Source organism: Corvus kubaryi, unplaced genomic scaffold, assembly GCF_017639235.1.
Source record: "Corvus kubaryi isolate FWS band 111438036 unplaced genomic scaffold, C.kubaryi_AGA036_p1.0 split3-131, whole genome shotgun sequence".
In the NCBI taxonomy this organism is placed as follows: domain Eukaryota; kingdom Metazoa; phylum Chordata; class Aves; order Passeriformes; family Corvidae; genus Corvus; species Corvus kubaryi.
This window is the reverse complement of record NW_024582083.1, coordinates 2,255,581-2,268,133: the sequence shown is the minus strand read 5'-3', so window position 1 is coordinate 2,268,133 and position 12,553 is coordinate 2,255,581. Positions and strand designations below refer to the sequence as shown.

The window sequence follows — 12,553 nt, the reverse complement described above, 5'->3', positions numbered from 1 at the left end:
AGCCTTCTGCTATGCCTGTCACTCTGAACAACACCATTGTCAGGAAAATGTATGCATCTTTTTCCAGTAAGGATAAGGACTGTGATAACATTAGCATTCAGACAAGACACTGCACTGATGATTGTGAAATGCATTAATGGATGTGTCACTATTTTAAAAGAGCACATCTAATGGATTGTTTATATATGCCATCTCACTCTACTTATTTATTTATTTTATAGGATATTTTAAGCATAAAATTGCACAGATCAAAGTAGAACTCTTCTGTGACCTGCTCAACTCAAGGACCGCATTCAACAGAACCAGTTCCCAGCCAGTCGTGTACCCCACTGAAGGAAAATGGACATACTGAACAGCCACCACTTTTTGTACTTTCTGCCTACCACACGCCTTGTCATCTTATTAGCAGCTTTGACCACTGCTGAGGATGTCAGTAACAGCACTTTCAACCGCACTGACACACACACAGGGGCTGCGCCTGTGGTGATCTCCCGCATCGACCACATCATAGTCAAGGAGGGCAGAAGTGCCTTGATCGACTGCAATGTCCAAGGAAGTCCCAGTCCACATTACAGATGGTACAATTCCAATGGCCGCCTGCTCCAAGAGGAGGAGAGTAAAGGTAAGATCTTAGTGATAGCACTGATGTAGCCTGTCCAGAGACACTTCTGATTTCAGCAAGTTGACAAATAACCTGAATTTAATGGCCTGGCTGTGGTATTTTCCTGTGTGAAAATAAATGAAAGCCTGGTGGCAGTTACAAATTTTTTATGTGCACCTTGGAAGAAAACAGTAACTTTTTATGTGTTATTTATAGCAACACGTAGCAAGAAGCTGAAGCAGTTAAAAGAAGGTGTAGACAGGCTTATTTTCATTGGAAGACTTCGGGTTTGTTCCTGTTTCTCATTCTGTCCTCCTTTGTTCTTCTCTGGCACCAAAAAAAGATTAAAAAGCTGTTTCCCAGCACAAAGGAAGATTCTCATGACATATGAGAATAGTTTGTTGGCGTGAACTCAACACAGCTAACTCCCTGATAAGCCTTCTGTCTTTATGTGCAATGCCATGGCAGTGTGAGAAGCAGGAGGTGCCCTGAACAACCAAGTGCAAAACCTATATAGGGCAGCAGTCAGAAGGACAGGCCAAATTTGAGCCTTCCTGGCTTTAGTTAAGACTCTTCAGTGCCATTTGCCAGAGACCTTAATTACATGTGGGCTGATTTTCCTTAAATGGAAGGTTTGGGCGATAATCCTAGTTATACTTCTAAGGAGTGTTTGAGCGGAGTGTGGGTATATGAAAGGTGTTTTTCTCATGTAATCCTTCCATAGTGACTGCTTTGTTCACAGCATGATGAAATAAACTCTTAGTTGTAAGATAGCGTGCCTAACTAATGGCTGACCTGACAGAGAACTCTGCTGTGACAGGAGTAACGATTGACCCAGCTTGATGTGGAAGAGCAGTGTGTATCTGTAAGAGCTTACTGCATAACTGGTTATGTTTTACATTACAGCATGTAAAGCTAGAGAAAGGACCTACTTGAGCTACTAAGCAGACTTTCGAACATGATTTGTGTGGTTGTGGCAACATACAGCAATTAGTATGCTGGAGTGTTTTGCTAAGGTTCACTAACAGAAAATTTCCCCTCTAGTTAGGCATCTAAATTTAGGTCTTTGTGTAGTCAGCTGAGAGAGCTGGCTAAAACAGACATTTAGGTAGGTGAGCGAAAACTTTGACCAAATCAGTAAAAATTGCAGATGTAGTATTAAAACAACATCACTTTAACTTAGAATTTCAACAGTGCAATACCTCCTTTAAGAAACTGTCTTTCTGTAAGAAATGTTTCCTAGCTTGAGACCTTTCTTTGTGATGTTAAGTATGGCATTGAATTGTTATCAAAACCCAGCAATGATACCTTCTCTAGTCATTGTTTTCTTATTTGGCTTAATATGGCTGTCAGGATCCACTGGCATAGACCCAGTAACTGAGTCACAGTTCAATGCCGTTATGCCATTTATAAGAGCTGGAGCCAGGTTACATCACAAGGTGTCTTGTTATTTCACAATTAATAGAAACCTACTTTGCAAAAAGGACCAGCATTGCAATTCGAAGAAGTACTGAGCAGTGAATACTCTGTATTTTTCATTATGCTGGAGGTGGAGGATGTAGTGTCATCTGTTACAGATGCTAATGTTTCCTCTGTAAAGGAGTTTTCTTCTGAATTTGCCTAACTTTAGCAGATTGGGGTGATTTTTTTTTATGTGAAGGTCTGATTTAAACTGAGCTTTTATTTATTCTGCATTTTTTAATTTCAAGCAAAATGATTCAGGTGTTTTCAAGAATTATGCTAGGGTAAAAAATAGTGGTTTAGTTAAGTTAAAACTTCTAAGTAAGAGGATAAAAAGATGTAATTAAGAGCACGTCTGTACACATGAACTGAGGCAGGGATCTTGTGGGAATACTTTCTACACAGGCTTCTACTGGGGATAATGTAAAAAATTTGGGTAAGCCATGTTTAATTAGAAAAACTTTGAACATTGTAAAAGCCCATGTAAAAGCTCTGACTATCCACACCAATCTGTGGCAGGACTGCAATCCTGCCTTGTGATTTACACAACTGCACAGGCATTTTTCACAGGTTTAATTCTCTGATCACAGGTTCTGTGTCTTTTTCAGCTGCCTTAATAGACTTAAATAGCAGCTGGTTAGGTTAAGTTTAAGGAAAAAAAAACTTCTTTGATGGTAAAGACAGGTGAACACCTGACATTCCTTTCTGTGGAAGGTTATTGAAATTCCAGCACTACATTCAGCAAATACCTGTCTGGAATGGCTTGGGATTGTGTTACAGAGATTGAAAACAGTTGAGTCTTCCTCTGAGCAGTAGTATGTACTAGCTGATCTTGTTGGCTTATATCAGCCTTTGTTACTGCTTCAAAAGGAAATCTTCTGTAGGATATCTCCCTGGAGGAAGTGTTCAGAAGGCACAGAGACACTCCACTTTCTGGCTGTTCTCTACTGTGTGAACACTTCCAGGAGTGGGTTTACACAAAGGAAAGAATTGACACCAGGCTTTCCTGTTGGATTTGACTTATGTTTTTTATAGAAAAGTTGCAATTTAAGAAGTCATGTCACACCAAATGAAGAAAAAATATACGTCCTCAGCTCTTAAATAGTGTAGTGGTATTTGAATAAAAATGAAGTTCACTTGAAGAACTAAAAATCTTCATTCATTACCAGTATATAGTGGCAAATACAGTAACTAGGTGAATCTTGAATCATTTTAGCAGTGACAGGAGTGATGGCTTTTTAACATGTTGTTTTAAATGCAGTTTTATACCTAAACTGTTCTGCTGTGCTAGGTTCAAAGAATATGAAGTGTTCATGTACGTGAAATGTATATGTCCATGCAGCGGACAAAGTTATCAATTATATTACATTGACAGAATTTACTTTTAAAGGTAAAACAAGTTCTGTCATAGTTTGTAGACGTGACAAACACAAGGTGTTCCCTGTCATGGCTCTTCTCCTTCCCATCTTTCTTACTCCTCCTATCCTACTTCCCTCTCTTTAATATCATACTTCAAAATCAGTTTCTCAACACCTCAGAGGGCAGGCAGTGTAGTATATGGTATCTGAAATGTTAGGGTTTTTAAAGTTTACATTAACAGAATTATATGAGATACTGTAACGAAACACCAAAAATAACCGAGTTGTACGCAAATGCATTCATTGTCAGGGAACAAAACAAGGAGGGTTTAGTAGGTTTTTCTGCTGCACAATCCCATCGATCCTGTTCTTTGAGGAAGTGTGACCTGTGTTTGGGAGGCTCTCTGGGGTAAGTAGTCCTATCTTTCTAACTTAACTGACCACAAGATTGAGATATATGTCATGCATATTAGTATTTTTTATGAGACTGTTTTAGGGCATGCTCTGACTATCCACAGTTGATGTCAGGAATTTGATAGTAACACAGCTAGGATCTCAGGCCTTTATGACGGTAAATTCTTTGTCTTCTTGTGAGCATTACTTCCTTCTTCCAAAACCTGAAGCCAGTTTGACAAAGCTGATGTTTAAGACTATGCTGATCATGTGACAAAATACTTCTAAGTTACTCTGTTTCCTCTCCAACAGGAAAATGGTGGTTTCTTGACAATGGGCTACTAAACATTACCCGCGTGTCATTTGAAGACAGAGGTAAATACACGTGTGTTGCATCTAATATGTACGGCAGTGTTAACAATACTGTGACGCTGAGGGTTGTTTTTACCTCTGGAGATATGGGAATCTATTACATGATTGTCTGTCTTGTAGCTTTTACCATTGTTATGATACTGAACATTACTCGCTTATGTATGATGAGCAGTCATCTGAAGAAAACCGAGAAAGCAATCAATGAATTCTTCAGAACAGAAGGGGCAGAGAAACTTCAGAAGGCCTTTGAGATTGCAAAGCGTATCCCAATTATCACATCAGCCAAAACGCTTGAGCTTGCCAAAGTAACCCAGTTCAAGACCATGGAATTCGCTCGCTATATTGAAGAGCTTGCTCGGAGTGTACCTTTGCCACCTCTCATCATGAACTGCAGGACTATAATGGAAGAAATTATGGAGGTTGTCGGTCTGGAGGAGCAAGGACAGAATTTTGTACGGCAGACAGCAGAAGGCCAGGAAACCACTGAAACAGATGAGCTTTATATGATCCCAAATGCTTTGACGCGCAGTGAATCTCCCACAGCTGACTCAGATGCATCGTCACTGCATGAGCCACCTCAACAGATTGCAATAAAAGTGTCAGTTCACCCATTGTCCAAAAAGGACTGCATAGATGGTCAGTCACAGGAAAGCATGCAGTTGGACACCAAGGAAGAAGACCCTCCTCAAACACCAGCACTTCCTGCAGAGCCCCCTCCTGAGCCTTCTGCTGAACTCAGTTCTGATGACCCAGCATTGGCAAATGACAAAAATACATGCGTTATATATGAAAGCCATGTATGATAGTTACTCCTGAATCTATGCATAGCAGGAAAATCAGGTGGAGCTCTTTTAAAAATACATATTGTACTTGCCGCTAAGCCTTACCTGGAGACTATCATAGCAAAAGCATGTAAGTGGATTATTTGGCACTTTCTTCTCAGTTTAGTTTACCATGATGTATGGCAGAGTAATTGCTATTACATTAATATTAATTGCTCTTTTTGATTAGGAATATTTCCAAGAAACATTTACCTCAGCATTTTCTAGGTCGGAGTCACCTGTAGTGGCCTCCTAGTCACCGGTAGTCTTTGATGTAGGACACTTGAACTTACTAAACATAAAACTGGTTTCTATTTTTCTCCTTCACTCTCGTTATTTCCATCTATTGCATTTTTGCAAATATTAACTTGTGAATTTGAAATATTGCCCAAGAGGCAGCACTCCAGTAGCCAAATAAAATCCTAATAGATCCCATTTACAAAGCCTGTTTGCTCAGCTGCATTGTGATTTAGAGGGCTATTAAAGAAAGTTAAAATGTTTCCATTTCATTTGAGACCACACTGCTTAGCCACATGGGAAATAGTTTTCCCTTTTTCATGGAATGAAGATGCCAACAATTGTTTGCTTTGCATGGAGAAACAAGTTTGAGGTGTATATTACAGATGGGAAAGCCCACAAATATCTTACAGAAAGTTGCAGTCCAACAGCTCTGCAGGAGTTTTTTTTAACATTTTCTATGTTGCCAGAAGTTTATATGGCAAACAGCTGCAAATATGCAAGATGTCTTGTTTTGAAGTAATTTGGAAGCAGTAACTATGTACTACCTTACGAGAAGGTATGCACGTTCCGTAACAGTCCTGCAAATGCCAGTTGATGACAAGGCTGAAATGGCAAAATACCCTTTTATTTGGCTTCTTAATTTTGAGCAAATTCATATATTCTGAAGATCAAGCCTAAATTCATATATAAGCATCAGTTTGAGAGTGTTGTATCCAAACTGGAAAAAAATATATGATCAAGTGTCCTATAAAATTACAAAGACAGTCACACAAACTGTTAATGCGATATAATTGTGTTGATATTTTGGGAACCTCCTATGTGTAGAATGTTCACTGCTTGAGTACATTTGACTCTACCCCAGTAAAGCTTTAATGATCACAGCAATTGTGGCGTTAAAAAGGATCAACATTTCTGCCAGGAAATGCCAGGAGTGGAAGGGAAGTGGTAATTTCTCTTGCAAATAGACAATAAAAAGTATCTTCTCTGTGAGTCTGGAAAGAAAGCACTTAGAAGGAGTTTGTATAGGGTTAATAGCATATTACTTAATTACTTTACACATTTAGTTTGGAACTAATGAACAAACTATCACTTTATAGTTTTTAAGAAGGATTCTAGTGTAAGTATAGATACTTAAAATAAATCTGGAATCAAGTATTTTGTAGAAAAAGAAGTCTCTTAGGTCTGTGGGGAGATGATGCATGGATGGCTCTCTGGACATTTTAATGAAGCAGTCACATCTCCATAAGGTGTCTGTTGGAGGCAATCAGTTATATTAACTGCACAGGTAATCAAGACCAGACAAAGTCAATGTTGCAGGTACATAAAAGAACCTTTGATAATGAACTGAGGTCTTACGCCAACTTCCTCATGTTAAAGTGCAGAGCCTCACTAGCAGTGTAATACAGGAATACCCCATGACTTACATAGGTGATGCAGAGAAGGCTCCATATTTAGCTTTCTGTGGTTGTTAAAAAAATTTAATAATGGCCTTCAGATCTGACAACCAACTTGTGAGAAATGGCAGCATTCAGATGTCTCATGGTTTTTTGTGCTCACTAGTGGCAGGCTTCTATACAAAATGCATTTGCACATGCCCAAAAGGAAACATGCAAGGGCAAAGTCCCTTTAGGAACGTGACTGGAAATATTTGAGTTCCAGCAAAGCAATACAAACGTAGAACTGAAGTTAGATTAGGAGAATACCATAAAGAACCTCACTTCTGACCAGTGTGATTGACAATAGTATTGATGCAAACTGTTAACTTCTTGTATGAATCCAAAGGACATTTCTGTTTAGTTTTCACATCAGTTTTTCAAGTTAGTTAATTTGCTTCTCATACAAAAAGGACAAGGGCAGAAACAAAAGAAGAAACTTGCACTAAACTCCTTTAATTCACTGTAACCTCCTGAGAAGAGGCATGTTGATGTTTCTGCCTGTCCAGCATTTACAAACAATGCCCATGCATTCTGAAGTTACCTACCTGGTGCCCAACTAAGATTGCACAGATAAGCAAGGATGTTCTCCTTGAAAGCATAAAAATAACTTTTAAATTACACTTTAATTTTTTTTAAAGTTATAAAAGTATTTATTAAACTACAGTATTTTAATTTTAATTTTTTTTAACTATGAAGTTTTTACAATAGAGATCAGACGCCTTCATGTATTTCTAAGGTGTTCTGACCCTGACGCTTCTCTCAGGCTGTCCTCCAGCCTCTTTATTATTTATTTATTGAGAAACATTTGAGAGCAAACAATCCCCATGGATTTCTTCAGTATCACTGTGTAAACTTCCTTGAAGATACAGATGATGTTTTTCCCCAGAGGTTGCCCACGAAGGGCACGTTTGAAGTACACACAAACGCACAGTGCAAACCACATATAAGCAACAGGCACTTGGAATAGATACATGCAGTACATGGAGTGCTATATTCCTGCTGTTGCAAGGTCAGAGGGAACCCTGAATTTTCTAGAGCTGGAGTCACTCAGAGCCGAGAGTTCACAGACTGCTCCAACCAGTCTGAACATTTAGCTTTGTGTTATTATCAGAATAAAACTGAACAGCAATGTAGCTGAAGAAAATACAGATTTTATACCGAACCAATGGTTCTGGTTTATGTGGTTTTTTGTGGTTTTGTGTATGCTGCTCAGTATCTTATGCATCCATTATATGACACTTCTAAGCCTAAAGCTTTTTATACACTTTCAGGAACTTCCTTTGTGGAAGACAGATGGGAAATAAGACCCAAACTTGTCTTTCCTGTTCCAAACTTTCTGGATGTGCTATTATAAAGTATGCAATTGTGTCTTGCAGTATTTCTTAGCAAATGGTCCAAGAACACAATTAACAAATACAAAATTAATAATGGCTCTAAGAAAACATTAATGTTTGCATTGTTATGTATTTTCATGCACCTTAAGCACTTCAGGGACGTTAATCTGTTCCCATCGTTGGACTATGCACACCTTTCGTTACATTTTTCTATTTATTGTACCACCAAACACTAATGGTTCTTAAAACACTCAGAATCTGGAAAATCCAGTCCAACTGAAATTGCATTCTAAAAGCAAAGGAACACCAAGCCAGGCTTAATAAAGAAAAGAGATTTGCACAATATATTTACACCATTTTCAAACATTTTTGCCAAAACTTCATGAAAGATGACTAGATTTCTGCAGCAGAAGAAATCAGTGTTGGATTTGAATTTTACACTTACTATTCTTTTTTTCTGTAAATGTAAGACCACATTAATCAGACCATTTAAACATAGTACTCACTATCTATTTTCTCAACATTTTCTTTTTGAGCAGCATTTGTTTACTGCTGATCCTTGTTTGTTCTCTGATTTGAGAATATTTGTGATGAAACCTACCCTTCAGTTATTTTTTGTCTGTCACACAAAAAATTTAAAAGAACCCATAGACCAGCATTTTGTGCAGGTTTATTGGTACTTGGTAAGGCACAGAAGTATGCTCCTGTGCTTAAAAAATTACTGTATAATCATAAAACTTGCAAAATGGCATATACGGGCAGATGTTGATTTTTTTTTAATCAGTGCCTGTTTTATTCTAATGTACATACTGTGTCAGTTCCTTGATTTGCAGTTACCTTTTAACAAAAGTACTGTAACATATAACCAGGGCTTTCTGACTTTCAGTTTGGTCAGATTAACTAATTCTAGAAAGTGTTAACAGTGTTGAATTTTCAAATGGGATATCTTGGCAGCATGCAATTTTAAGAGTTGGCCTCTTAAGTATGCCATATTTAGTGGGACAACTGAAAGCTTCTTAGATGCAAAGGAAGTGCTTGCACTAAAGTATCATAAGTTATATTTCATTTATTATGAAATCCTTTTTGATTTTACAAGAAATGTAAGACAAATATGAATGTGTTCTTTTGAGAAGCAGTTACTGTACTTTGATTTAAATAACTGTTATGATTTTATAGCTCACAGCCGTAAACCACAAAGAGACCAGTTCATGCTGAAGTGGCAAAATGAAATGTGATGTAGCTTGTACATTGATCATTGTTTCAATAAAGAATTTGCACATAATTTTGCTGAGTTTGTACACATTCAACAAGATGATGATTTCCTAGTAAGTGTATGCCATGTCTCCACTTCAAATGGAAGTAAATTATATCTCTCATTGTGCATCAGCTAAAATTCCAGAAATTTAATCAGGAGAAACAGTTATTTGCCTGGAAAGGAAGTTTTAATAAAGTTCTGAAAGGGAGCTGATGTCATTTTCAGAATATAGAATTACTGTTGTTACCAATAGCTTAGATTGCACATGTATGTAGTGTCCTTTAGAATCATGGCAGCACTTCCATGTGTAATCCAAAGGACTTTTTTGCCTGCTGTGTCCTTTCTGAGCTGTGTCTCTGAGCATTGCAAAAAGTCTTGCTGCTGTTTTTAGACTTGGGGCCAATGAAATCAACATCTGTTCTCCCAGAGGCACCCTACTACCAAGACAAAAGAGAAGTGTGGGTTGCCACACCTGCACCCATTTCTTCACCCACCCTAAAAGGATGAGGTGAAATGAGTTTCCTGTCCCACAGCAGTTGGGCTGTTTCACTCCCTAACAGTCTTCAGCAGGACTCAGTTGAAGCAGACACTCTAATACCTTGTCCTGGCTCTGCTGGTGCTACACAGCTAGTAACCAAAGTCAGTCATTGATGGACTGGGGAGGGAGGGAATTGCCCTTTCACACATGAAAGATTTGCTCTTGCCAGCTGCCTATTCTAGGCTGAAAAACATAGCCCGTAACAGAAAAATTATAACTACTTCATGTTTTAACACTGCTGTTCAAAAGAGTGTTCTAAGTTTGACAAATATTTTCAGAAGCATTTTTATTCACCAGTTTTAGCTGAGATAAACTGAGAGGGACACAAATTATTTACAAATATCAATGAAAAGTAGATCAGTTGCAAGCTGATTACAAAAATGGAACACAAGGTCAGAGCCATATGCTATTTTATTGTCTTAGAATGGGACCCTGTCTTGCAACTGGAACAGTTTGATACACTATGCCTGGGCTTTTTTATATAGAACACACCTTTTCAGGATGCTCCCTTCCAGCATGCTGAACTCCTCCAACAGGTTTGTTGGAACACTTTTCATGAAGGCAGAGTGCCACCAAACAGTTGGTCCCAGTGAGCTACACACCTGAACATGCTGAAACAGACTGCTGCCAGTCCCGGTACTTACTGCAATGATAAGATGTTTATCATTTGGAAGAGACTGCCGTACATCAGTACTACAAAGGCACTCCAAAACTAAAAGCTGTTGGTGGGTACTGTGTCCACAGGGACAAAGGTGAGGACAGTGCTCTCTAAGACTGGAACCAGGGAAAGCTGGTGCACAGCTCAGAGCTGGTACCCCAGATATTTGCAGTGCCACACCATCACTTTCCCACAGAAATGGATACTTAATAGCCTACATCCTGCATTGGTTTTTGGAATAACCAGCTCAAACCTTTTGTGTCCATTTTTTTCTCTCCCTGTCTTACCTTCCTATACTTTCTTCTGTCTCCAGCAGCTCTGCTGTTCTACTTCTCAAATGAGAACAAAATGAAGTTAGTTGTCAAGGCAAGTGTTTCTGCACCCCAGGCACCTCTGTTCCAAACAGTCCGTTCCAAACTGACCTTTTATAAGTCCCCAAATGGATTTTTTCCCCCCAGCTGTATCAGGCTCTAATGCTGTGTACTATATTTAGCTCTCTGGCTCCCAGGCCCAAACTGAGTCATTTTACTCTTACAGTAAAGGCTGACTTATGTATCATGTGTAAGTCTGTAAATTGGGCAAAGATAGTAATGTAAACTGAAGCTAAGTTACTAATTTCTTATTCAAAATCAGAATGTATGGCGGCAAATGATAAATGTGGCAGACTTAGGGCACTCAAGTCATGTAATGAGAAGCTGTTTCATACCAGAAGACAAGGCAAAAACGAGAAAAGAAAAGGCAGCCTTGAATAGCATGAGGAATACATGTAAAACCTTGCTTTTGATTGAGTAGAAATTCAGCATCACTATAAAATCATTTTGCCATTCTATAGCCAGTTTCTATTTTGAGAACAGATTCCTGTTATATCTACTCTAACCAGAACCTTTCCTATGTGGATAAGGACCTTAGGCATGACAATAGTACCAGAGTTATCAAAAAGAGCCTTGTCTCCCTTATCTGCCATTTTAAAAATTATTTTCAGGACTACTTGGCTATGTGTCAAATGCCATTCTTAGACTACCACCCTGTCCTATTGTGGAGCCACAGAGTTTGAGATCTCACATTGAAGACACAGAAGCTGGCCCTTCTGAAATGTATTTGCCTTCTTTCACATAGGTTTTGATTCTACCACACAATAAACCATTTGTATTTATTAACAATTCAGGCCCAGTCATTCTCAATTGATAAATACAGAGAAGCAAAATAAATTCCAGCAAGACTTCCCTGTTTCTGAAGCCTCTTATTGCTTCTGCCTCAGGATTAGCCCTGATTGACAGAGAGCTCCAGAGTTTGGGTATTGTTTAACTCCTTCCTGCTGGTGAACACCTTAGTCAGAAAACAGAATTCCAAAAAAAAAAAAAATACTAGCCAGAAAAAGAAGCTCCCTTCTAAGGAGAGAAGCATAGAACTTGGCTGTTTAAAATGCCTTGTTATCCTTCTCTCTAATATGTGCAGAGTAAACAGCCTCAGGAAAAGGCAGTAAAAAAATAGAGAGAAATTTAAGATGGAAAATATTTTTGCTCACTGAAAACATCCAGAGGTGATTTATCTTCAAAGTATATTACTAACTTGCTTTACCATAAACATACTCAAGTGAAGAAAAAGGAAATTCCTAAAAACAATGACATTTTCACTCGCAATATCAAAATAAATTATCACAAAACTATGAAACATATTTCCTAGTCCTCTCTTAGAACGCCTTTTATCAGGGAAGGTATTTTTAGTCCTTTTTATGGTTCTGTCTAGGTGACTGCAGCTTCTTTATGAGTTTAGTGGAAATGCATTTCTTTTCTGCTGTCTTTTTGGTTAAATATTGTCTACCCTGCATGATCTCCTTTTGTGGATAAAAATATTCCATTGAACATTTATCTTCTTGCTTCATTTTCCCATTTGTGTTTTGTTTTACTGCTTGGATTTTGTTTTGTTTGCCCTAAAATTCTTCACATTTTAAAATAAATCAGAGGATTCTAGTGGGTTTTTTCAGTTGCCTGTTTTGGGGCAGGATCACTCACATCCATCTGTATAATTCAATATTAATTATGCAGACATACAATTAACTACTCCCAGATTGGTGCAGGATGAACTA

At 38.2% G+C, this 12,553-nt stretch overlaps 1 protein-coding gene across 2 annotated transcripts; it reads left to right on the top strand.

The window, feature by feature from the left end:
• The first annotated feature begins 201 nt into the window (after positions 1-201).
• Positions 202-9,298, top strand: MFAP3L (microfibril associated protein 3 like). 2 transcript variants are annotated; one of them, XM_042015065.1, is made up of 3 exons: positions 202-622; positions 4,126-4,188; positions 4,306-9,298. In XM_042015065.1, exons 1-3 carry the CDS (start codon positions 340-342, stop codon positions 4,986-4,988), a joined length of 1,029 nt encoding a protein of 342 aa, XP_041870999.1. In that variant the 5' UTR covers positions 202-339; the 3' UTR covers positions 4,989-9,298. The 2 variants fall into 2 exon arrangements, with proteins under 2 accessions (XP_041870999.1, XP_041870998.1); XM_042015064.1 differs by having other exon boundaries at positions 4,126-9,298.
• The last annotated feature ends 3,255 nt before the right edge of the window (positions 9,299-12,553 follow it).

Excerpts from the sequence above, each read along its gene's own strand:
- MFAP3L (XM_042015064.1), top strand. The coding sequence starts at position 340 with ATGGACATACTGAACAGCCACCACTTTTTGTACTTTCTGCCTACCACA. Across the intron at positions 623-4,125 it reads CCAAGAGGAGGAGAGTAAAG|GAAAATGGTGGTTTCTTGAC; the intron begins GTAAGATCTTAG and ends CCTCTCCAACAG.